This window comes from Atractosteus spatula, chromosome 8 (genome assembly GCF_055471065.1).
Source record: "Atractosteus spatula isolate fAtrSpa1 chromosome 8, fAtrSpa1.hap1, whole genome shotgun sequence".
In the NCBI taxonomy this organism is placed as follows: domain Eukaryota; kingdom Metazoa; phylum Chordata; class Actinopteri; order Semionotiformes; family Lepisosteidae; genus Atractosteus; species Atractosteus spatula.
The window spans coordinates 943,690-969,878 of NC_142713.1; the positions used below are offsets into that span (position 1 = coordinate 943,690).

Sequence of the window (26,189 nt, forward strand, 5' to 3'; positions counted from 1 at the left end):
GTGTAACTGGACACGGGCCGGGTGCGACCGGGGGATTAGCAGAGAATCCCAGCGAGAGAGGGAGAGAGAGAGAGAGACGGGCAGCACAGTAACAGGAGAGGCAGAGAGACGGGGCAGGGATTAGGAGAGAGGGAGAGTGGAGGAGGGGGAGGGAGACTGTCCAGGGCACACTTGATTGAAGGGGCGGTCAGCGTAGCTATAAACACCCAGGAGCCTGGCCAGGAGCACTGCTCTGACGCAGTTAATCACACTGTTAAATTATGAGATCAACAGGAAGACTGACAGTCCGGGCCAACTGATCTGAGCCTGACACCCCTGGACTGAGGTCCTGAGGCTCCCCCAGGAGACGAGTCTGACACCCCAATTCATTTCTTTTGCACCAGGCTGTGACTCTTTGGTTCATTAATGTCCCTGACTCGTCCCGGCTGTCCGCCACACACACAGGGACTGGAGAAAACACTCTGCGCATGAACCTCTAACACAAAAATAATTTATTGAGTCATTAAGGAAGAACGAGGACTGGAGTGGAGCACTGTCACAGGCTGGAGCTGCCAGTGGAGACAACAGGCATCGTCACTGTGAGGACCTGAGAGAGAGAGAGAGAGAGAGAGAGAGAGAGAGAGAGAGAGAGGGGTTAATACAGACACACTGACTGGACACTCCAGTACATTAACACTGCACTGAGAGAGAGAGGGGTTAATACAGACACACTGACTGGACACTCCAGTACATGAACACTGCACTGAGAGAGAGGGGGGTTAATACAGACACACTGACTGGACACTCCAGTACATTAACACTGCACTGAGAGAGAGGGGTTAATACACACACACTGACTGGACACTCCAGTACATTAACACTGCACTGAGAGAGAGAGGGGTTAATACAGACACACTGACTGGACACTCCAGTACATTAACACTGCACTGAGAGAGAGAGGGGTTAATACACACACACTGACTGGACACTCCAGTACATGAACACTGCACTGAGAGAGAGAGGGGTTAATACAGACACACTGACTGGACACTCCAGTACATTAACACTGCACTGAGAGAGAGGGGTTAATACACACACACTGACTGGACACTCCAGTACATGAACACTGCACTGAGAGAGAGAGGGGTTAATACAGACACACTGACTGGACACTCCAGTACATGAGGAGGGTGCAGTGCTCACCTTGGTCTGCGTGTGAAACTGAGCCCCGCTGGCGTCTGGGTCGACCAGCCAGGGCAGGAAGCAGTCCAGCTGGTAGAGTCCGGGCCGGCCCGCCAGCACCAGCCGGTCCTCCCCCAGGTCCAGGACGAGGCAGCGGGCCGAGGTCTGTGGGGGGACAGTTCAGAGGATGCTGGGAAAGTCATTGGCAATGCGTCCGAGAGCTCAGCCTGGCGGACCGGCCCTGTTCTACAGAACCGAGCCCCGGCCCGTTCCGACCTGATTCCCGGGTGCGGAAAAGACCCCCCACGCTCGTGATCGACGAGGCGCGAGCCCACAGGGCGGGGGACCCGGAGAGCCCCCAAACCAGCGCCGACCCGGCCCGGCCCGGTCACGCCCCGGTCCCTGCAGCCGCGGGCACAGCCAGGGCGTCCCTCTGGACCCCTCTGCACGCTCGGCGCGAGCTGCACGTGTGCGTGTGCGTCCCTCACCAATCAAAGGGCATCTTTTATGAGAGCCAGCTGATCGATCGCCTGCTGTCTGCAGCCGAGAGGTCAGTACCCAGCCGGACCCCTGCTCGGCGCCGCCCCCTGGTGGTGGGGCTGCACGTGCACTGCGTGTCACCTGCGAGTGGGAGGGTCACAGCCTGACCGACGTGTGAGCGAGGCTCCTGGTCCTCTGGTAGGCGAGCAGGAGATCTGAGCGGTAGCAGCAGGAATAATGCAAACTCTACGGTGACCAGGCAAGACCGAGACGAACGCCGGTGAGGATAACAACGAGAAATGACTCTGTTCTTACCACTCTGGGCAGCTCTATCTCAGCGACGATGTACTCGGGGTCACCAACAGGGGGCTCTGCGACCAGCCTGAACACAGGGCACTCACTGACAGAGAGAGAGAGAGCGAGGGGTTAACATTAACACTGCACTGAGAGAGAGGGGTTAACATCAACACTACACTGAGAGAGAGAGAGAGGGCAGTGGAAGACAAACTGATAGAAACAGGGGAGCAGAGTTAGGTTAGACTCACCTCTTTGACTGAGATGGGTTTGTCTCAGTCTCTCTGTCAAGAGAAATCAGAGATAATATCAACACAACAGGATGGTGTGCTCCCATGATACAAAACCCACAACATACAACTGAGACAAGACAAAGCACAACACAGCTTGAAGAGAACAACAGTAATCTGCAGAAACATCTACTACTCATACAGCCCAGGGCTCCTGATGGACAGAGAAGCAGACAGACAGGAAGCTCTGCACACAGGCGGGCAGGTTCTCACTGGGAGTCCAGCTCCTGGATGGCGGCTCGGCTCCGGGTCCGAATGTTCTGCTCACCGATGGAGCCCATGAACTTCCTGTTCTTCAGCAGCCGCCACTCTGCAGGAAAGGGAGCCAGAGTCGCCAACAGCCCTTACAGACAGTCACAGCCAGTCTGGAGGCTGGTGAGAGTGTCCGTCAGGACAGGGGGAGGAGTCAGGGAGGAGGAGCAGTCAGGACAGGGGGAGGAGTCAGGGAGGAGGGGCAGTCAGGACAGGGGGAGGAGTCAGAGAGGAGGGGCAGTCAGGACAGGGAGAGGAGTCAGAGAGGAGGGGCAGTCAGGACAGGGAGAGGAGTCAGAGAGGAGGGGCAGTCAGGCAGCAGGACAGGGGGAGGAGACAGAGAGGAGGGGCAGTCAGGACAGGGGGAGGAGTCAGGGAGGAGGGGCAGTCAGGACAGGGGGAGGAGTCAGGGAGGAGGGGCAGTCAGGACAGGGAGAGGAGTCAGAGAGGGGGGCAGTCAGGACAGGGGGAGGAGTCAGAGAGGAGGGGTAGTCAGGCAGCAGGACAGGGGGAGGAGTCAGAGAGGAGGGGCAGTGGGACGGGGGAGGGGTCAGGAAGGAGGGGCTGTCAGGACAGGGGGAGGAGTCAGAGAGGAGGGGCAGAGGGACAGGGGGAGGAGTCAGAGAGGAGGGGTAGTCAGGCAGCAGGACAGGGGGAGGAGTCAGAGAGGAGGGGCAGTGGGACAGGGGGAGGGGTCAGAGAGCAGGGGCAGTCAGGCAGCAGGACAGGGGGAGGAGTCAGAGAGGAGGGGCAGTCAGGACAGGGAGAGGAGTCAGAGAGGAGGGGCAGTCAGGACAGGGAGAGGAGTCAGAGAGGAGGGGCAGTCAGGACAGGGGGAGGAGACAGAGAGGAGGGGCAGTCTGGCAGCATGACAGGGGGAGGAGTCAGGGAGGAGGGGCAGTCAGGACAGGGAGAGGAGTCAGAGAGGAGGGGCAGTCAGGACAGGGGGAGGAGTCAGAGAGGAGTCAGGACATGGGGAGGAGTCAGGGAGGAGGAGGAGTCTGGCAGCAGGACAGGGGGAGGAGTCAGGGAGGAGGGGCAGTCAGGACAGGGGGAGTAGTCAGGGAGGGGGGGCAGGAGTCAGGGAGGGGGGCAGTCAGTACCTCTGCTCAGCTCGATGCTGTACTTGTTCTCCAGTCCCTCGAAGGCAACTGCGATCATGAACTGCAGGAAAAGGGTGTCCTTCTGCAACACAACGGTGTCCACGTCAACATAGGACAACACACTCGGACCCGGATCGACACACTAGCACACTGAGTAAAACACACAGTCTGACACACTGAGCAATACACCCAGGCTGACACACACAGCCTGACACACTGAGCAATACACACAGTCGAACACACCCAGGCTGACACACCCAGCGTGACACACCCAGCGTGACACACCCAGCGTGACACACCCAGCGTGACACACCCAGCGTGACACACTGGCATACCGCCTGTGCGAGCTGGTTTGTGTTTACCCGTCAGTATGTGTCGGTCAGACACACAGACCCAATGCCTCACACACTGGCAGTGCAAACAGACCGACTCACACAAGGACACAACACAGCCAGTCTGGCGGAGAAGCTGACCTGAGTTTTCTGAAAGAACTCATTGTTGATGACGACATCGTAGGCTGTACAGCCCTGAGAGCCTGGAAGACAGATGAACAGATGACCAGAGACGGACAGACAGCCAGACAGGCAGGCAGACTGAGGTCAAGAGAGATGAAGGGACAGAGACGGGCAGACTGAGGTCAAGAGAGATGAAGGGACAGAGACAGAGAGACAGGCAGAGAGATGAGTGAGGGACAGAGAGACAGGCAGAGAGAGAGAAAGAGACAGGCAGACTGAGGTCAAGAGAGATGAAGGGACAGAGACGGGCAGACTGAGGTCAAGAGAGATGAAGGGACAGAGAGAGAGAGACAGGCTGAGAGATGAGAGAGGGACAGAGAGACAGGCAGAGAGAGAGAGAAAGAGACAGGCAGAATGAGGTCAAGAGAGATGAAGGGACAGAGACGGGCAGACTGAGGTCAAGAGAGATGAAGGAACAGAGAGATGAGAGAGGGACAGAGAGACAGGCAGAGAGAGAGAGAAAGAGACAGGCAGAATGAGGTCAAGAGAGATGAAGGAACAGAGAGAGAGAGACAGGCTGAGAGATGAGAGAGGGACAGAGAGACAGGCAGAGAGAGAGAGAAAGAGACAGGCAGAATGAGGTCAAGAGAGATGAAGGGACAGAGAGAGAGAGACAGGCAGAGAGATGAGAGAGGGACAGAGAGACAGGCTGAGAGAGAGAGAGAAAGAGAGAAGCGTACAGAGGGGCAGAGAGAGGGAGGGGAAGGTTATCACAAACAAGCTGGAGGACTGCTCAGGCAGAGTCTTGTCCAGCACTGACACACTGTCAACCAACTAGCTAACTCCCACAGCAGAGCAGTCCCATCCACTCCGGGTTTTCCTACAGGACACTCCCGGGTCAGCAGACTGTCCCACTGCCAGCAAACTGGGGGGGTCTAGCTAGTCTAACCAGGGGGGGTGTTTCTGGGATGTCTCTGGGTTGATTACAGGGCATGGGGTTTCAACAGAAGGGTCTCTGTGCGTTACCTGGGGGGGTAGTGTCTGGGTTTAATTCGTGGGAGTGCTTTAGCACAAAAGGGTGACTGGGGAATCAGGGGGAATGCTGTGGAATAAAACAGGCTTGAGGCACTTCTGCGTCTGGGAGGAGTTAGGACAGCTCATCAGCGGTCCACAGCAGGCCGTAAGAGAGGCTTCTGGGAGGATGTCCTCCCCGTGAGAGAAGTCCTTTGGTGTATAAGGTCATGAAAAAAAAACTGAAGAAGGACAGAAACCTCTTATTACTGCAGCCAGGGTCTTCCACGTGTGACCTCAGCGCGACAGCGCCCCCTGGTGGCGCGATCCTAATTCTGTTCATCTGGGAAACCCTCAGGGTGGAGTCTGGCGGCCCCTAGTGGCCGGTCACGGCCATCACAGCTACTGTGTGGAAGAGCCTGCTGCAGTAGGACGCTAAAAACGACCTTCGACGCGGCATATTATAACGAAAATAAAGCAGAAGAAGAACAGATTGGTGTTCTGCTCAGGCTGCAGAGTTCTGAGGCGCGGGATGACTCTGTTCCCCCCAGGAGCAGGAGGAAAGAAGCTCCGCTCAGGATTTGATCCCGGGACGGACACGAGGATCCGGACGCGATCGGGGTCAGCAGACCTGCGGCGCGAGGGGATTCAGAGAACCCGACCCGCAGCGCTCGTCCGTCCGACACGAATGACATCACCGCCACCGCGCCACCGCCCTCCCCCCCTCCTCACTGTTGTCCATCTCGGCGTGCGGCTCCCCCAGGCTCATGGGAACTCTGTAGCTGGAGGGGTCGTCCGATTGGAGGAGCTCCAGCAGCTCCGCCTCTGAGAGGGGCGGAGGGGGCGGGACCTGGGCCGACTGACAGATGTTGACAAAGACTTTGGAGCCGTCAGAGCAGAGAGTCTTCACACAGAGACCTGAGAGAGAGAGAGGGGTTAATGTACTACAGGACATGAACACTGTGCTGAGAGAGAGAGAGGGGTTCATACAGACACACTGACTGGACACTCCAGTACATGAACACTGCACTGAGAGAGAGAGGGGTTAATACAGACACACTGACTGGACACTCCAGTACATTAACACTGCACTGAGAGAGAGAGGGGTTAATACACACACACTCACTGGACACTCCAGTACATTAACACTGCACTGAGAGAGAGAGGGGTTAATACACACACACTGACTGGACACTCCAGTACATGAACACTGCACTGAGAGAGAGAGGGGTTAATACAGACACACTGACTGGACACTCCAGTACATTAACACTGCACTGAGAGAGAGAGGGGTTCATACAGACACACTGACTGGACACTCCAGTACATGAACACTGCACTGAGAGAGAGAGGGGTTCATACAGACACACTGACTGGACACTCCAGTACATGAACACTGCACTGAGAGAGAGAGGGGTTAATACAGACACACTGACTGGACACTCCAGTACATGAACACTGCACTGAGAGAGAGAGGGGTTAATACAGACACACTGACTGGACACTCCAGTACATTAACACTGCACTGAGAGAGAGGGGTTCATACAGACACACTGACTGGACACTCCAGTACATTAACACTGCACTGAGAGAGAGGGGTTCATACAGACACACTGACTGGACACTCCAGTACATTAACACTGCACTGAGAGAGAGAGGGGTTAATACACACACACTGACTGGACACTCCAGTACATTAACACTGCACTGAGAGAGAGAGGGGTTAATACAGACACACTGACTGGACACTCCAGTACATTAACACTGCACTGAGAGAGAGAGGGGTTAATACACACACACTGACTGGACACTCCAGTACATTAACACTGCACTGAGAGAGAGAGGGGTTAATACACACACACTGACTGGACACTCCAGTACATTAACACTGCACTGAGAGAGAGAGGGGTTAATACACACACACTGACTGGACACTCCAGTACATTAACACTGCACTGAGAGAGAGAGGGGTTCATACAGACACACTGACTGGACACTCCAGTACATTAACACTGCACTGAGAGAGAGAGGGGTTAATACTGACACACTGACTGGACACTCCAGTACATTAACACTGCACTGAGAGAGAGAGGGGTTCATACAGACACACTGACTGGACACTCCAGTACATTAACACTGCACTGAGAGAGAGAGGGGTTAATACACACACACTGACTGGACAGAGAGAGAGGGGAGGAGGAAACCACTGCTGGTATTAATTGCCCAGCTTGTGAACGAGTTCTGGACCCTCACCGGGCTGCGGCCTGATCAGTCTGGTGTCCGGGGTCGGAGCCTGGCTCTGGATTTCCCGAGCAGCCTGGAAGACATTGACCGAAGATAAATAAACAAAGACCCACGTCAGGGCGAGGCACGCCCAAATTAAACCACCAGATCAGAAAGGACTGAGAACGGGGGAGGGGCGGGCGGTTCTTCTTTACACAGAGAGTGGCGGGGGTCTGGAGCAGCAGTCGCTGACTCTCCCTCACTGAGACAGTGCAGGACAGAGCAGAGACACACTGACACTCCCTGACTCAGACAGTGCAGGACAGAGCAGAGACACACTGACACTCCCTCACTGAGACAGTGCAGGACAGAGCAGAGAGACACACTGACTCTCCCTCACTGAGACAGTGCAGGACAGAGCAGAGAGACACACTGACTCTCCCTCACTGAGACAGTGCAGGACAGAGCAGAGACACACTGACTCTCCCTCACTGAGACAGTGCAGGACAGAGCAGAGACACACTGACACTCCCTCACTGAGACAGTGCAGGACAGAGCAGAGACACACTGACACTCCCTCACTGAGACAGTGCGGGACAGAGCAGAGACACACTGACTCTCCCTCACTGAGACAGTGCGGGACAGAGCAGAGACACACTGACTCTCCCTCACTGAGACAGTGCGGGACAGAGCAGAGACACACTGACTCTCCCTCACTGAGACAGTGCGGGACAGAGCAGAGACACACTGACACTCCCTCACTGAGACAGTGCGGGACAGAGCAGAGACACACTGACTCTCCCTCACTGAGACAGTGCGGGACAGAGCAGAGACACACTGACTCTCCCTCACTGAGACAGTGCAGGACAGAGCAGAGACACACTGACTCTCCCTCACTGAGACAGTGCGGGACAGAGCAGAGACACACTGACACTCCCTCACTGAGACAGTGCGGGACAGAGCAGAGACACACTGACTCTCCCTCACTGAGACAGTGCGGGACAGAGCAGAGACACACTGACTCTCCCTCACTGAGACAGTGCGGGACAGAGCAGAGACACACTGACACTCCCTCACTGAGACAGTGCGGGACAGAGCAGAGACACACTGACACTCCCTCACTGAGACAGTGCGGGACAGAGCAGAGACACACTGACACTCCCTCACTGAGACAGTGCGGGACAGAGCAGAGACACACTGACACTCCCTCACTGAGACAGTGCGGGACAGAGCAGAGACACACTGACACTCCCTCACTGAGACAGTGCGGGACAGAGCAGAGACACACTGACACTCCCTCACTGAGACAGTGCGGGACAGAGCAGAGACACACTGACTCTCCCTCACTGAGACAGTGCGGGACAGAGCAGAGACACACTGACTCTCCCTCACTGAGACAGTGCGGGACAGAGCAGAGACACACTGACACTCCCTCACTGAGACAGTGCGGGACAGAGCAGAGACACACTGACTCTCCCTCACTGAGACAGTGCGGGACAGAGCAGAGACACACTGACTCTCCCTCACTGAGACAGTGCGGGACAGAGCAGAGACACACTGACTCTCCCTCACTGAGACAGTGCAGGACAGAGCAGAGACACACTGACTCTCCCTCACTGAGCTTAGAGGACTGTAAAACAATATTTGTTGTATGTACATATAGATAAAATTATCAAGGACTTATTGATGTAAATCACCTGCATTAGAAACTGCTGGTATAACTCCTCCTCTTGTTCCAGGTCAGCGATTAGGAGAGACTTGTCTGTTTGTGTATCCATTGTGCCTGAGAGATAGAGAAGAGGTCATACTGACTGACTGGACACTCCAGTACATTAACACTGCACTGAGAGAGAGAGGGGTTAATACACACACACACTGACTGGACACTCCAGTACATTAACACTGCACTGAGAGAGAGAGGGGTTCATACACACACACTGACTGGACACTCCAGTACATTAACACTGCACTGAGAGAGAGAGGGGTTAATACACACACACTTACTGGACACTCCAGTACATTAACACTGCACTGAGAGAGAGGGGTTAATACAGACACACTGACTGGACACTCCAGTACATTAACACTGCACTGAGAGAGAGAGGGGTTCATACAGACACACTGACTGGACACTCCAGTACATGAACACTGCACTGAGAGAGAGAGGGGTTAATACACACACACACTGACTGGACACTCCAGTACATTAACACTGCACTGAGAGAGAGAGGGGTTCATACAGACACACTGACTGGACACTCCAGTACATTAACACTGCACTGAGAGAGAGAGGGGTTCATACAGACACACTGACTGGACACTCCAGTACATTAACACTGCACTGAGAGAGAGAGGGGTTAATACAGACACACTGACTGGACACTCCAGTACATTAACACTGCACTGAGAGAGAGAGGGGTTAATACAGACACACTGACTGGACACTCCAGTACATTAACACTGCACTGAGAGAGAGAGGGGTTAATACAGACACACTGACTGGACACTCCAGTACATTAACACTGCACTGAGAGAGAGAGGGGTTAATACACACACACTGACTGGACACTCCAGTACATTAACACTGCACTGAGAGAGAGAGAGGGGTTCATACACACACACTGACTGGACACTCCAGTACATTAACACTGCACTGAGAGAGAGAGGGGTTAATACACACACACTTACTGGACACTCCAGTACATTAACACTGCACTGAGAGAGAGAGGGGTTCATACAGACACACTGACTGGACACTCCAGTACATTAACACTGCACTGAGAGAGAGAGGGGTTAATACACACACACTGACTGGACACTCCAGTACATGAACACTGCACTGAGAGAGAGAGGGGTTAATACACACACACTTACTGGACACTCCAGTACATTAACACTGCACTGAGAGAGAGAGGGGTTCATACAGACACAGTGACTGGACACTCCAGTACATCAACACTGCACTGAGAGAGAGAGGGGTTAATACACACACACTGACTGGACACTCCAGTACATAGACACTGTGCTGAAAGTGATAAATATAGAGAACTTTTTTAAGATCATTGACTAGAATATCTAGACAATCTTATCAGCATTCATTATAGCTAACAGATCGGTTAGAAACATAGTGCTAATGATCGCAACCAGAGAAAGAGCAACAAGAGAAGCTATAAATGTGTTTAGTTGACTAATACAAATTGAAAAGAACGTGTATATTTGTGCCAATACTGTACTTCTACACACGCTACACACTACGTAGAAATTTGCAAACATCCTTGCATAACATAAAATCCCCACTCAAGAACTGGAATTTGAACGACTACAATAAATTGCTCACTGTTAATACCAAACGCCAGCCCGACTCACGACATCTGGCCGCCAGCTGTTTAAAGATCATACACAAAAAAAAATCTAAAATCACAACCCTGTTATTATGAGCGCCTCCACCGAAATCAGTCGGGTTTCTACAAAGAACTATTTTACCGATTCATTGAAAAATAATTAAAATAACAGTCATTCTTTTTTTTTTAATCAGAAGGTAAACTACCCACAAACTGACGTTTTGCATCATTTCAGCCAAACCGTACTTCGCGTAGTCGTACAGTTCGATATAAAAGCGTTTCTGCGTTTGAAGTCTATTTTAGACTTTGCAAGTCACGCTACTCCTTCTAGGTCAACTGAAATGTTTACTCCGTTGCTAAACACTGCTGGAAAACAAACTTTCCAGTAGAAAACCCCTCACCTGCCTCTCAGCAACCAGAGCAACAACAGCGAGTAGCATCAGCTCGGGCCACGCTTGACCTTCTTCCGCTCTGGGACGGAAGTGTCGTATGTTCGTTTTCTGACCTTCTTCCTGTCTGAGCTGTCTTACTGACAGGAGGGATTCCATGCGCACGCAGTCGGGTCGCGTTGTAAAGACAGCGGCCCGCCGTATTACTTAGGGGGAAAGTGCATCTCCACTTCGGTAAAGGGACTTCGGGCTCCTGTGCAGCCACACAATGCGTGATGCAGCTGGGCTCTCACTTAGATAGTTAATAGGTGGTCTTTGATTGTTCTCAATAACTACAGGACTACAGCATACAGATGAATCCCCGCAGCAGTGTGAACAGGGGTAATAGCAGGATTACAGAATATAGATGAATCCCAGCAGCAGTATGAACAGGGGCAGAAGCAGAGCAGAATCCAGATCAATCCCAGCAGCAGTATGAACAGGGAAAGAAGCAGAGCAGAATCCAGATCAATCCCAGCAGCAGTATAAACAGGGACAGAAGCAGAGCAGAATCCAGATCAATCGTGCAGCAGTATGAACAGGAGCAGAAGCAGAGCAGAATCCAGATCAATCCCAGCAGCAGTATGAACAGGAGCAGAAGCAGAGCAGAATCCAGATCAATCCTGCAGCAGTATGAACAGGAGCAGAAGCAGAGCAGAATCCAGATCAATTCTGCAGCAGTATGAACAGGGACAGAAGCAGAGCAGAATCCAGATCAATCCTGCAGCAGTATGAACAGGAGCAGAAGCAGAGCAGAATCCAGATCAATCCTGCAGCAGTATGAACAGGAGCAGAATCCAGATCAATCCTGCAGCAGTATGAACAGGGACAGAAGCAGAGCAGAATCCAGATCAATCCCAGCAGCAGTATGAACAGGGACAGAAGCAGAGCAGAATCCAGATCAATCCCAGCAGCAGTATGAACAGGAGCAGAAGCAGAGCAGAATCCAGATCAATCCCAGCAGCAGTATAAACAGGGACAGTAGCAGGACTACAGAATCCAGATTGTTGTGTCCAACAAAGGAGATACGATCTGGGTGTGTGTGAAGCAGGCATTTCCTTTATTACGTGTGCTCACTGGAGCCAAAGCAGATGAAGCACTGACTCCACTCACTGATACAAAAGGAGGCTTTTTATACAAAATCACAAACAGAAAACCTACCCAGGATAGTTCCAGGCCAACTCCATGCTGTATATGGTGTAGAGCCAAGCCTGCTAGCCTTGGTGCGTGAGAAACTGTAAGAATTGGAAGACTGTTGTGGGGTCCTTTTAATCATGGTTTAAGCAGACATTATGTGCTTCGGAATTTTGTTTACGGTTTAAGCAGATATCTAAGCGCTCTCAGTTCTGGTCGGGCTGCCTGAGGCTGGCTCTGCCCTTCACATTCCAGGCACATAGCCAGCTCAGTTAGTTAGCTGCAGTTCGTAATTTTCCACTACTCTAGCAGGATAGTTAGTAAAATGATGTTAGTAAATGACTTACCCAGTAAAAGCAATCTAGTGAAATGAGGGAAAGAGATGTTTGATCCCTCATGATCAGTGTGGACAGGGGCAGTAGCAGTACAACAGCAGCAAAGCTGGAAACCACAACAGTTGCCTGGTAGGACTAGTTCGTTTTTACACACAGCAGCTCCTCCTCTCCTCCCCTCGTTCTCCGAGCTACAACTTTCACTTTCGCAGGCAGCGTCCCACCCAGCTCTCGAGCAGACGTCTGCGGTCCCATTGTCTGTGATGTCGCTTGACATTCTGGTCCTGCCTGTGGGCGAGTCTCAGCCCGCGAGTCTCTGGTCCCAGCGCAGATCGGCTGCCTCCTCACAACTTCACTGCAGTCACTCTGAAGACATGGAGCTCAGGGCCACGCTAACAGTGAGTACTTCTGCCGCATCACAGACTCAGCACTGCTGTATGAACCCCTCTCTCTCTCAGTGCAGTGTTAATGTACTGGAGTGTCCAGTCAGTGTGTCTGTATTAACCCCTCTCTCTCTCAGTGCAGTGTTAATGTACTGGAGTGTCCAGTCAGTGTGTGTGTATTAACCCCTCTCTCTCAGTGCAGTGTTAATGTACTGGAGTGTCCAGTCAGTGTGTGTGTATTAACCCCTCTCTCTCAGTGCAGTGTTAATGTACTGGAGTGTCCAGTCAGTGTGTCTGTATTAACCCCTCTCTCTCAGTGCAGTGTTAATGTACTGGAGTGTCCAGTCAGTGTCTGTATTAACCCCTCTCTCTCTCAGTGCAGTGTTAATGTACTGGAGTGTCCAGTCAGTGTGTGTGTATTAACCCCTCTCTCTCAGTGCAGTGTTAATGTACTGGAGTGTCCAGTCAGTGTGTCTGTATTAACCCCTCTCTCTCTCAGTGCAGTGTTAATGTACTGGAGTGTCCAGTCAGTGTGTGTGTATTAACCCCTCTCTCTCTCAGTGCAGTGTTAATGTACTGGAGTGTCCAGTCAGTGTGTCTGTATTAACCCCTCTCTCTCTTCTTCAGAGCTGATTGTTAGCTGTGAGTTAATTGATCCCAGGAGCTCAACCAGCTGTGTCTTGAAAGAAGTCAGGGTATCAGTTTGAACAGCATGGCTTGTCCCAAAGTCACAGCAGCTCTGTGTGAAGACTTGTCTTTTTTCTCTTCCTGGTTTTGACCTGTCTTCTGTGTTGTGTCGTGCGTGACATTATCCCTGATCTCATCACCCGCAGCTCTGCGTTCACGACAGCAGCAGCTGCGGGCAGCCTGACCCGTGGTGTCTCTGTGTTTCAGGCTGTGACGCTCTGGGCTCTGCTGCAGTGGCTGGTTGAGTCCTCTGCTACGCAGACTTGTAGTGCACCCAGGGATACCTTTAAAAGACTTGTAAGTAGAATTTACATTCGAACGAACAATAACTTACATGCTGAACACATCTTAACACAAGTTAGTACTGCTGAGGATTAGCAGTGTGGAATCAGGGGTCAGAGTCAGTGCCGCAGTGTTTCAGCAGTGTGGAATCAGGGGTCAGAGTCAGTGCTGCAGTGTTTCAGCAGTGTGGAATCAGGGGTCAGAGTCAGTGCTGCAGTGTTTCAGCAGTGTGGTGTGGAATCAGGGGTCAGAGTCAGTGCTGCAGTGTTTCAGCAGTGTGGAATCAGGGGTCAGAGTCAGTGCTGCAGTGTTTCAGCAGTGTGGAATCAGGGGTCAGAGTCAGTGCTGCAGTGTTTCAGCAGTGTGGTGTGGAATCAGGGGTCAGAGTCAGTGCTGCAGTGTTTCAGCAGTGTGGAATCAGGGGTCAGAGTCAGTGCTGCAGTGTTTCAGCAGTGTGGTGTGGAATCAGGGGTCAGAGTCAGTGCTGCAGTGTTTCAGCAGTGTGGAATCAGGGGTCAGAGTCAGTGCTGCAGTGTTTCAGCAGTGTGGAATCAGGGGTCAGAGTCAGTGCTGCAGTGTTTCAGCAGTGTGGTGTGGAATCAGGGGTCAGAGTCAGTGCTGCAGTGTTTCAGCAGTGTGGTGTGGAATCAGGGGTCAGAGTCAGTGCTGCAGTGTTTCAGCAGTGTGGAATCAGGGGTCAGAGTCAGTGCTGCAGTGTTTCAGCAGTGTGGTGTGGAATCAGGGGTCAGAGTCAGTGCTGCAGTGTTTCAGCAGTGGGGTGTGGAATCAGGGGTCAGAGTCAGTGCTGCAGTGTTTCAGCAGTGTGGTGTGGAATCAGGGGTCAGAGTCACGTGCAGAGGTGCGTCTCGACACCCAGACTGGAGCAGCAGTTTCCAGTCTGTCTGCCCCGCCCACGCCTCTCTCCGTCAGTCCCTGAGCTGTCGGTGTGACACGAGCACGCTGCTCTAGTTTCAGCCTGTACGCTGTGTCCGTGGATGGAAAGCAGTGGGCAGTGTGTGTGTGTGTGTGGGGGGGGGTGTTGTTTGTTGCCGTGACACACTTCAGCGGAAATGCCCTCTGTGTCAGACGTTGTTTTGTGACCTGTACGCCCCCCCGCCCGCGGGGCCTGTGGTATTGCGCGGCTCCGGCAGCGAGCGCTCAGCGCTCAGCGCTCGTCTCCTCCCTCCAGACCCCGCCCGGGAGGGGGGCCTGGTGCGGCCCGCGTCTCGCTATGTGGAAACTGCGGGGGTGTCGTTTCCACCCCGCTGGGGGGCAGTGGAGGTGGCTCGGGCTGGCGCAGAGACCGGACGCTCTCCGTCCTCTAACGAGGCAGAAATAACGGCGCGTCAGTCGTCTTCTCCTCCGGTCCTGCTGGGGAGGGCTGTCTCAGATCGGCTGTGCTGTGGGCAGACGTGTCTCTGGTGGGTCCGATCTGTCCTCGTGTGTGTCATGCCCGGTACACTAGAGGGCGCTGCTCTCCTGTCCTGGTCCTGCTTCCCTGGGAGTATCATGTCTTTCCGGTGTGTCTTGGTGTGGAGCCTGTGTCCCTCCTGTGTCGGCTCTGCTCCTGGCTCAGCAGTGAGGGTACGGCTGTCCTGAGACCCGCCGAGCCCCAGGTCGCTCCTGTCCGCGGTCTCTCTGGGACAGGGGGGCTTCGGTTTCTACCCGACATCGTCTGACCTCCTGCGCCCTGCTCTCCGACACCCGTGACAGTGTGGGGGCAGGGGGCAGTTTTTGGAGCTCCTTGAGGATCTCGGGGGTGATGGCGAGCTGCGGGGTGTGCGCGGGCACAGGGAGCCAGGGGGCTGGGCGGGAGGGGCAGGGGGTCCCAGTGATGATGATGATGATGATGGTGGCGGTGGCGGTGGCGGTGGCGTTCAGCTGGCTGTGTGCTCTGGGAGGATGTGACGATCCTGACCAGACAGGGGCGCAGCAGACCAGTCTGGAGGGGGATACTGGAGATTGGTGAGCAGGGGTGCGCCGGGGTGTCGGAGTGGGGCGGGTCTGGCGTTTGTGATCGCAGCTCTCGCACGGTGGAGGTGGAACGGCGTTGCCACGGGTTACGGTGCCGTTCGGGTTTGGGCATGTCCTCGTTCAGGACGCGGTCCGGGGGGTGTCGAAACTGGGGGCTTGCAGATAAACATCCGGGGGGCAGCTAAGAAGAGTGGAAGAAGAGCAGTTTCACGACGACGTGTTAATAACGATGCCTACAATGTGTCACAAGATCACTTCACTGTCCAGATACAGTGTCTTGCATGAGGAATGTGTCTCTCGCTCTCCAGGAGACACACAGACAGGGAGAGAAGCTGGGGGTCAGAGCGCAGGGTCAGACATTTATACGGCGCCCCTGGAGCAGCTGGGGTTAAGGGCCTCGCTCGGGGGCCCAATGGAGTAGGATTCCTCTGCTGGCCGTGGGATTCGAACCGGCAACCCTCCAGCCACAGGCTCCGATCCTGAGCCACAGTGCTCCGCCCCCTCAGTCATGAGCTGTGGGTATTGTATGAACTGTGTACAATACCTGTCTCGAAAGAATTCTGCCTATTCTCTGGTCCAGTCGTGGATCAGGAAGGGCTGACGACGATATTAAACTTCTCTCTTTCTTCCTGTCTTTAAGGAGTCCCTGCTACCAGGAGATTATCTCTTCAAGGTGCCCCGTGTGGAATGTCCCTCTGTTATCTCTGAGGTAGGTACAGCCCTGACCCTGAATCACTGGTCATGCTGTTGATCCAGTCCAGCTGGATCTGCTCTGTCTCTCTCTCCCAGTATCAGACTGGTCACACTGTTGACCCAGTCCAGCTGGTACTGCTCTGTCTCTCTCTCCCAGTATCAGACTGGTCACACTGTTGACCCAGTCCAGCTGGTACTGCTCTGTCTCTCTCTCTCCCAGTATCAGACTGGTCACACTGTTGACCCAGTCCAGCTGGTACTGCTCTGTCTCTCTCTCCCAGTATCAGACTGGTCACACTGTTGACCCAGTCCAGCTGGTGCTGCTCTGTCACTCTCTCTCCCAGTATCAGACAGGTCACACTGTTGACCCAGTCCAGCTGGTACTGCTCTGTCCCTCTCTCCCAGTATCAGACTGGTCACACTGTTGACCCAGTCCAGCTGGTACTGCTCTGTCTCTCTCTCCCAGTATCGGACTGGTCACACTGTTGACCCAGTCCAGCTGGTACTGCTCTGTCTCTCTCTCCCAGTATCGGACTGGTCACACTGTTGACCCAGTCCAGCTGGTACTGCTCTGTCTCTCTCTCCCAGTATCAGACTGGTCACACTGTTGACCCAGTCCAGCTGGTACTGCTCTGTCTCTCTCTCCCAGTATCAGACTGGTCACACTGTTGACCCAATCCAGCTGGTACTGCTCTATCTCTCTCTCCCAGTATCGGACTGGTCACACTGTTGACCCAGTCCAGCTGGTACTGCTCTGTCTCTCTCTCCCAGTATCAGACTGGTCACACTGTTGACCCAGTCCAGCTGGTACTGCTCTGTCTCTCTCTCCCAGTATCGGACTGGTCACACTGTTGATCCAGTCCAGCTGGATCTGCTCTTTCACTCTCTCTCCCAGTATCAGACTGGTCACACTGTTAACCTAGTCCAGCTGGTACTGCTCTGTCTCTCTCTCCCAGTATCAGACTGGTCATACTGTTGACCCAGTCCAGCTGGTACTGCTCTGTCTCTCTCTCCCAGTATCAGACTGGTCACACTGTTGACCCAATCCAGCTGGTACTGCTCTGTCACTCTCTGCATGACGTTGTTGACCCTTAGATCTGCTGTACCCTGTTATTGAACCACTGTTTCCCTCTTCCCAGCATGACAGGAATTACCTGGCGGTCAGTCTGGCTTTGCAGTGCCTCTTGAGAAGAGAGAAGCGTCGCTGGAACATCAGCATCGACACCCAGTGCGCTGCAGACAGCTGTCCCAGCAACCAAGTATGTCTTGTTCTCTGTGACTCATGGATCCCTGTCTCCCCTTCACAGAGTCAACACATCCCTCTCCTGAAGGGCCCTGTTGTTTCCTGGTGATCAGGGACACCAGATGTGTGAATGACTGAGCAGTGACCCTGTGAGAGCAGGGTCTCTCCTGAAGGGCCCTGTTGTTTCCTGGTGATCAGGGACACCAGATGTGTGAATGACTGAGCAGTGACCCTGTGAGAGCAGGGTCTCTCCTGAAGGGCCCTGTTGTTTCCTGGTGATCAGGGACACCAGATGTGTGAATGACTGAGCAGTGACCCTGTGAGAGCAGGGTCTCTCCTGAAGGGCCCTGTTGTTTCCTGGTGATCAGGAACACCAGATGTGTGAATGACTGAGCAGTGACCCTGTGAGAGCAGGGTCTCTCCTGAAGGGCCCTGTTGTTTCCTGGTGATCAGGGACACCAGATGTGTGAATGACTGAGCAGTGACCCTGTGAGAGCAGGGTCTCTCCTGAAGGGCCCTGTTGTTTCCTGGTGATCAGGGACACCAGATGTGTGAATGACTGAGCAGTGACCCTGTGAGAGCAGGGTCTCTCCTGAAGGGCCCTGTTGTTTCCTGGTGATCAGGGACACCAGATGTGTGAATGACTGAGCAGTGACCCTGTGAGAGCAGGGTCTCTCCTGAAGGGCCCTGTTGTTTCCTGGTGATCAGGAACACCAGATGTGTGAATGACTGAGCAGTGACCCTGTGAGAGCAGGGTCTCTCCTGAAGGGCCCTGTTGTTTCCTGGTGATCAGGGACACCAGATGTGTGAATGACTGAGCAGTGACCCTGTGAGAGCAGGGTCTCTCCTGAAGGGCCCTGTTGTTTCCTGGTGATCAGGGACACCAGATGTGTGAATGACTGAGCAGTGACCCTGTGAGAGCAGGGTCTCTCCTGAAGGGCCCTGTTGTTTCCTGGTGATCAGGAACACCAGATGTGTGAATGACTGAGCAGTGACCCTGTGAGAGCAGGGTCTCTCCTGAAGGGCCCTGTTGTTTCCTGGTGATCAGGGACACCAGATGTGTGAATGACTGAGCAGTGACCCTGTGAGAGCAGGGTCTCTCCTGAAGGGCCCTGTTGTTTCCTGGTGATCAGGGACACCAGATGTGTGAATGACTGAGCAGTGACCCTGTGAGAGCAGTGTCTCTCCTGAAGGGCCCTGTTGTTTCCTGGTGATCAGGGACACCAGATGTGTGAATGACTGAGCAGTGACCCTGTGAGAGCAGGGTCTCTCCTGAAGGGCCTTGTTTCCCAGGAATCAGGGACACCAGATGTGTGAATGACTGAGCACACACAATCCACGCGATAAACAGGATTAAAGAGGTTTTAAAGAATAATAATAAAGGCTGCATTAATCCCTCCCCCCTATCCCTCCTCTCCATGTCTGTTTCATTGGCTACGGATTTATTCCGAAATTCCTACCTGGACAGGGCTCGAACACAGAGGAGGAGTGGAGATAAGAGCCATAAAGCTGAGCCCAGTCACTGGCTCCCACCCCCCCACAGCCCCCAAACCCAATGTCATCACCCCCCCCAGTTTCGTCAGAATCGCAGACCAAGAGGTGAGCTGGGAACACAGAAACCCCCAAACCACACGCCTCTCTCTCTCCCTCAGAACACTGAAAACCAGCATTGACAACTGTGGGAAAGATGTCTTTTTGCTTTTTTGTGACACACAAACACACACATACTAACACAATCACACACACAAACAGAAACACTCACACAATCATACACTCACACACACACACAAACACACATACTAACACAATCACACACACAAACAGAAACACTCACACAATCATACACTCACACACACACACAAACACACACATACTAACACAATCACACACACAAACAGAAACACTCACACAATCATACACACCCACACACACACAAACAGAAACACTCACACACACTCTCTCACACAAACACACACATACTAACACAATCACACACACTCTCACACACACAAATAGAAACACTCACACAATCATACACACCCACACACACACAAACAGAAACACTCACACACACATACACAAACACACACATACTAACACAATCACACACACAAACAGAAACACTCACACAATCATACACACCCACACACACAAACAGAAACACTCACACTCTCTCACACACACACAGCGGTGGAGTGATTGTCCCTCTTTCTCTCCGACGAGGCCTGTCCCTCCCAGACTCCCTGTAGAGACATCCCTGCTGTGACCGAGGAGGCTCTGGGGTGTCTCGCGCCGCCGTTAGCCGTGAGTGACCGTCCCAGATCGGGATTCTCCTTTCCTTCTCTCCTCCCTCCTGACCCCTCGACCCTTCAGCGCCGTCTCTCCTCTCCTCTCCTCCCCCAGCTCCAGACGAACGACAGCCTCTGCCTGAACCTGCGCAGTGCTGTGAACATCTCTGTCTCGCAGTTCCGGGAAAAGTACATCATGGCCGTGCGGCACACTGGTGAGACTCAGAGCACCTGGTGGGTCTGTAGCAGCAGGTTCACCGGCGCCGTGCGGCACACTGGTGAGACTCTAGAGCACCTGGTGGGTCTGTAGCAGCAGGTTCACCGGCGCCGGGCGGCACACTGGTGAGACTCTAGAGCACCTGGTGGGTCTGTAGCAGCAGGTTCACCGGCGCCGTGCGGCACACTGGTGAGACTCTAGAGCACCTGGTGGGTCTGTAGCAGCAGGTTCACCGGCGCCGGGCGGCACACTGGTGAGACTCTAGAGCACCTGGTGGGTCTGTAGCAGCAGGTTCACCGGCGCCGTGCGGCACACTGGTGAGACTCTAGAGCACCTGGTGGGTCTGTAGCAGCAGGTTCACCCGCGCCGGGCGGCACACTGGTGAGACTCTAGAGCACCTGGTGTGTCTGTAGCGGCAGGTTCACCGGCGCCGGGCGGCACACTGGTGAGACTCTAGAGCACCTGGTGGGTCTGTAGCGGCAGGTTCACCGGCGCCGTGCGGCACACTGGTGAGACTCTAGAGCACCTGGTGGGTCTGTAGCGGCAGGTTCACCGGCGCCGTGCGGCACACTGGTGAGACTCTAGAGCACCTGGTGGGTCTGTAGCGGCAGGTTCACCGGCGCCGGGCGGCACACTGGTGAGACTCTAGAGCACCTGGTGTGTCTGTAGCGGCAGGTTCACCGGCGCCGGGCGGCACACTGGTGAGACTCTAGAGCACCTGGTGTGTCTGTAGCGGCAGGTTCACCGGCGCCGGGCGGCACACTGGTGAGACTCTAGAGCACCTGGTGGGTCTGTAGCGGCAGGTTCACCGGCGCCGGGCGGCACACTGGTGAGACTCTAGAGCACCTGGTGGGTCTGTAGCGGCAGGTTCACCGGCGCCGGGCGGCACACTGGTGAGACTCTAGAGCACCTGGTGGGTCTGTAGCGGCAGGTTCACCGGCGCCGGGCGGCACACTGGTGAGACTCTAGAGCACCTGGTGGGTCTGTAGCGGCAGGTTCACCGGCGCCGGGCGGCACACTGGTGAGACTCTAGAGCACCTGGTGGGTCTGTAGCGGCAGGTTCACCGGCGCCGGGCGGCACACTGGTGAGACTCTAGAGCACCTGGTGGGTCTGTAGCGGCAGGTTCACCGGCGCCGGGCGGCACACTGGTGAGACTCTAGAGCACCTGGTGGGTCTGTAGCGGCAGGTTCACCGGCGCCGGGCGGCACACTGGTGAGACTCTAGAGCACCTGGTGGGTCTGTAGCGGCAGGTTCACCGGCGCCGGGCGGCACACTGGTGAGACTCTAGAGCACCTGGTGGGTCTGTAGCGGCAGGTTCACCGGCGCCGGGCGGCACACTGGTGAGACTCTAGAGCACCTGGTGGGTCTGTAGCGGCAGGTTCACCGGCGCCGTGCGGCACACTGGTGAGACTCTAGAGCACCTGGTGGGTCTGTAGCGGCAGGTTCACCGGCGCCGTGCGGCACACTGGTGAGACTCTAGAGCACCTGGTGGGTCTGTAGCGGCAGGTTCACCGGCGCCGGGCGGCACACTGGTGAGACTCTAGAGCACCTGGTGGGTCTGTAGCGGCAGGTTCACCGGCGCCGGGCGGCACACTGGTGAGACTCTAGAGCACCTGGTGGGTCTGTAGCGGCAGGTTCACCGGCGCCGGGCGGCACACTGGTGAGACTCTAGAGCACCTGGTGGGTCTGTAGCGGCAGGTTCACCCGCGCCGGGCGGCACACTGGTGAGACTCTAGAGCACCTGGTGGGTCTGTAGCGGCAGGTTCACCGGCGCCGTGCGGCACACTGGTGAGACTCTAGAGCACCTGGTGGGTCTGTAGCGGCAGGTTCACCGGCGCCGGGCGGCACACTGGTGAGACTCTAGAGCACCTGGTGGGTCTGTAGCGGCAGGTTCACCGGCGCCGGGCGGCACACTGGTGAGACTCTAGAGCACCTGGTGGGTCTGTAGCAGAGGAAATAGAGGCCACAGCAGCAGCAGCAGTTACACAGACTGTAACAGCGGTAACAGAGGCTGGAGCAGCAGCTGGAGCAGCAGCAGCTGTAGCAGAGGTCTGATGGGTGTCTATGTGTCGTTACAGAGCCTCACTCTGACCTGCAAGCCTGTGGAGGTGAGTACATGACCTCTACTGCAAAGTCAGCAGAGCTCAGGATGCAGCTCTCAGAACATTATTCATCCGCAAGCGGTCAGTCTTTCAGCTGTCAGATTGAGGGAAGTGAACTCAGAAAAACAAGCTCCTGTAGTCCCACCAGAACAGCTCTTTCCCAGCGTCTGGACCTGACCACAGTAAATGAGTTGGAACAGAACCAGCACCAGTTTTGGCCGTGCAGTGGACAGTGCCACAGGGAGAGGGCGGGGCGAGTGGGTGAGGGACGCCCTGCTCCTCCAATCAGCACTAAAGCTCTCTGGGGGGGGCGGGGCTGCTTGTGCCATGTGCACGACCTCATCCTCCCTGCAGCTGTGAAAGAGTCAGGGAACCTACTGGACACGTCCACTGGCGCCGTGATGCCACCCAGAATACATCATTGCACAGATATCAATCCTGCAGGGGTCAGTAATTCAGAGAGAAAGGCATGGCGGCGTGGGGGTCAGCGTTGCTGCCTCAATGAGGGCCCTGTGTTCGATTCCAGACCTGGGTGCTGTCTGTGTGGAGTCTGTATGTTCTCCCTGTGTTCACGTGGGTTTCCTCCGGGTGCTCCGGTTTCTTCCCACAGTCCAGAGATATGCTGGTGGGTTAGTTGTCTGCGGGGAAAATTGGCCCTGGTGTGTGTGTGTGTGTGTCCTGTGATGGACTGGCCCTGGTGTGTGTGTGTGTGTGTGTGTGTGTGTCCTGTGATGGACTGGCCCTGGTGTGTGTGTGTGTGTGTGTGTGTGTGTGTGTGTGTGTGTGTGTGTGTCCTGCAATGGACTGGCGTCCCGTCCAGGGTGTACCCTGTCTTGTGCCCAGTGCTTGCTGGGATAGACTGCAGCTCCCCGGTGACCCTGTACTGGAGACAGTGGTCAGGACCTGGATGGGCTCAGGAGAGTGCAGCCTGTCCGCGCGAGTGGCTCGTCTGTGACGCGTGTGCCCGTGTCGTTGCAGAACCGGGAGCCCCGAGGTCGACCCAGAACTCTAACGACACCTTCGCCCAGACTCCCGCACCTGTCCAGTCCTCAGCGCCGGCCGCTGGTTCGAGGATCCCTTCCTCACGTATGTACTTCACCGTCCAGCACAGTGTGGACAGGACAGGGGTCAGCAGGGGGCTCCTTCGGCCCAGGACACTCCACACGAAGAAACCGCCAGCACCTCGCTGGGATAAAACCTGGAGCGGATCAGACCGCTGAGCACTGGGAGTCTGACTGACAGCACTGTCACACCTGGAGCGGATCAGACTGCTGCACACTGGGAGTCTGAAAGCACTGTCACACCTGGAGCGGATCAGACTGCTGCACACTGGGAGTCTGACTGACAGCACTGTCACACCTGGAGCGGATCAGACCACTGTGTACTGGGAGTCTGACTGACTGCACTGTCACACCTGGAGCGGATCAGACTGCTGCGCACTGGGAGTCTGACTGACAGCACTGTCACACCTGGAGCGGATCAGACTGCTGTGCACTGGGAGTCTGAAAGCACTGTCACACCTGGAGCGGATCAGACTGCTGCACACCGGGAGTCTGACTGACAGCACTGTCACACCTGGAGTGGATCAGACTGCTGCACACTGGGAATCTGACTGACTGCACTGTCACACCTGGAGCGGATCAGACTGCTGCACACTGGGAGTCTGACTGACTGCACTGTAGATCAGACACCTTCTCTCTTCCTCCCCCCAGCCTGTGTCCCTCCTGCTCTCACGCGCCCCCCTCGTGTCCGGCTCTCTCCCCAGGTGTGGCAGAGCCCGCGAGAAACGCACTGCTGGGCGTCCTGGTGGCCAGCGCACTGACAGCCATCGCGGCCGGCCGGTGTCTGTGAGCGCCTCCGGCCCGCGCAGGTAACAGGTGCGCTCCTCCGTCAGCGAACGAGGTGCTGTTCCGCTGAGATCATTATCTTATCCAGAGCGACGGACACTGGCACCCAGGCAGGTGTTTTCCCAGAACCCCTCAGGGAGGGCTCCTTGCTCAAGGGTACAAACTCGGGGTCGCCTGGTTCCCACTGCACCATGGGAAATGTAGTCTTGACTTGAAAGAACATTCTGTGCAGCTGCCTAGGAAGTTGTGCACATACATGTGCTGCCCATACGTGTATATTTCCATGCTTACAGTGCGGTCTCCCGCCTTGTCTTGCAGGAGAAGATCCAACATGCTCCTTCGCTGTGTTGCGAATCATCCTCAGTGCGCAGCGATGCCGGGATGAGGACATGTCTTTCTACACGAATATCTAGGGAAACCCGAAGGACCGGAATGCTTCCAGAGGGGGAGAAACAAGCAGGGAGTCAGAAGAAGAGGAAAGGGGGGAGACCGGAGAGGGGTGCCCGCGGGGCAGTCAGTGGGTCTCTGCTTCTGAACCTGCCTGGACCATGAACTCCTCCAACAGCAGGTCCTGCGGCCGTCCAACAGAGCTGCTTTCAGCTGTCCATTCCTGTCCAAGAGCAACACCGACACCAGGAGACTGCGAGTCAGGGTCAGAGTCAGGGTGGAGGAGAGGGGGTCTCTGTGAGAGAGTCTCTCAGGGTGGAGGAGAGGGGGTCTCTGTGAGAGAGTCTCTCAGGGTGGAGGAGAGGGGGTCTCTGTGAGAGAGTCAGGGTGGAGGAGAGGGGGTCTCTGTGAGAGAGTCAGGGTGGAGGAGAGGGGGTCTCTGTGAGAGAGTCAGTGTTGAGGATGTAGCCAGACTCGAACAGATTAAATTAGCATCTGACATGAATGTCCTGTCTTCATGTCCCTGCTATAGAATAAGTGAGTGACAGTGAGCCCAGGCTGCTGTGTGAGAGAGGCATGGTGGAGGAGAGGGGGTCTCTGTGAGAGAGTCTCTCAGGGTGGAGGAGAGGGGGTCTCTGTGAGAGAGTCAGGGTGGAGGAGAGGGGGTCTCTGTGAGAGAGTCAGTGTTGAGGATGTAGCCAGACTCGAACAGATTAAATTAGCATCTGACATGAATGTCCTGTCTTCATGTCCCTGCTATAGAATAAGTGAGTGACAGTGAGCCCAGGCTGCTGTGTGAGAGAGTCATGGTGGAGGAGAGGGGGTCTCTGTGAGAGAGTCTCTCAGGGTGGAGGAGAGGGGGTCTCTGTGAGAGAGTCAGGGTGGAGGAGAGGGGGTCTCTGTGAGAGAGTCAGTGTTGAGGATGTAGCCAGACTCAAACAGATTAAATTAGCATCTGACATGAATGTCCTGTCTTCATGTCCCTGCTATAGAATAAGTGAGTGACAGTGAGCCCAGGCTGCTGTGTGAGAGAGTCATGGTGGAGGAGAGGGGGTCTCTGTGAGAGAGTCAGGGTGGAGGAGAGGGGGTCTCTGTGAGAGAGTCTCTCAGGGTGGAGGAGAGGGGGGTCTCTGTGAGAGAGTCTCTCAGGGTGGAGGAGAGGGGGCGCTCTGTGAGAGGGTCAGGGTGGAGGAGAGGGGGTCTCTGTGAGAGAGTCTCTCAGGGTGGAGGAGAGGGGGTCTCTGTGAGAGAGTCAGGGTGGAGGAGAGGGGGTCTCTGTGAGAGAGTCAGGGTGGAGGAGAGGGGGCGCTCTGTGAGAGTCTCTCAGGATGGAGGAGAGGGGGTCTCTGTGAGAGAGTCAGGGTGGAGGAGAGGGGGTCTCTGTGAGAGAGTCTCTCAGGGTGGAGGAGAGGGGGTCTCTGTGGAGAGTCAGGGTGGAGGAGAGGGGGTCTCTGTGAGAGAGTCTCTCAGGGTGGAGGAGAGGGGGTCTCTGTGGAGAGTCAGGGTGGAGGAGAGGGGGTCTCTGTGAGAGAGTCTCTCAGGGTGGAGGAGAGGGGGTCTCTGTGAGAGAGTCAGGGTGGA

At 55.1% G+C, this 26,189-nt stretch overlaps 2 protein-coding genes across 15 annotated transcripts; one reads left to right on the top strand and one right to left on the bottom strand.

The window, feature by feature from the left end:
* Positions 1-472: 472 nt before the first annotated feature.
* Positions 473-12,781, bottom strand: pih1d1 (PIH1 domain containing 1). 9 transcript variants are annotated; one of them, XM_088923083.1, is made up of 12 exons: positions 12,520-12,625; positions 11,012-11,339; positions 8,967-9,052; positions 7,300-7,363; positions 5,779-5,964; positions 4,054-4,115; positions 3,581-3,662; positions 2,439-2,535; positions 2,187-2,219; positions 1,957-2,041; positions 1,183-1,326; positions 473-586 (listed from the first exon to the last, which is right to left on the bottom strand). In XM_088923083.1, the coding sequence occupies exons 3-12, from the start codon at positions 9,045-9,047 to the stop codon at positions 536-538; spliced, it is 885 nt and encodes a 294-aa protein (XP_088779209.1). In that variant the 5' UTR covers positions 9,048-9,052; positions 11,012-11,339; positions 12,520-12,625; the 3' UTR covers positions 473-535. The 9 variants fall into 9 exon arrangements, with proteins under 9 accessions (XP_088779209.1, XP_088779207.1, XP_088779210.1 ...); XM_088923081.1 differs by lacking the exon at positions 11,012-11,339 and having other exon boundaries at positions 12,520-12,781; XM_088923084.1 differs by lacking the exons at positions 11,012-11,339; positions 12,520-12,625 and adding an exon at positions 10,829-10,957.
* LOC148828979 (uncharacterized) lies at positions 12,768-24,930 on the top strand. 6 transcript variants are annotated; one of them, XM_088923091.1, is made up of 9 exons: positions 12,768-12,902; positions 13,782-13,871; positions 16,471-16,539; positions 17,663-17,782; positions 19,990-20,269; positions 22,351-22,380; positions 23,353-23,460; positions 24,140-24,251; positions 24,540-24,930. In XM_088923091.1, exons 1-8 carry the CDS (start codon positions 12,768-12,770, stop codon positions 24,223-24,225), a joined length of 918 nt encoding a protein of 305 aa, XP_088779217.1. In that variant the 3' UTR covers positions 24,226-24,251; positions 24,540-24,930. The 6 variants fall into 6 exon arrangements, 5 of the variants coding, with proteins under 5 accessions (XP_088779217.1, XP_088779219.1, XP_088779220.1 ...); XM_088923093.1 differs by having other exon boundaries at positions 24,140-24,244; XM_088923094.1 differs by having other exon boundaries at positions 24,140-24,244; positions 24,635-24,930.
* Positions 24,931-26,189: the final 1,259 nt, after the last annotated feature.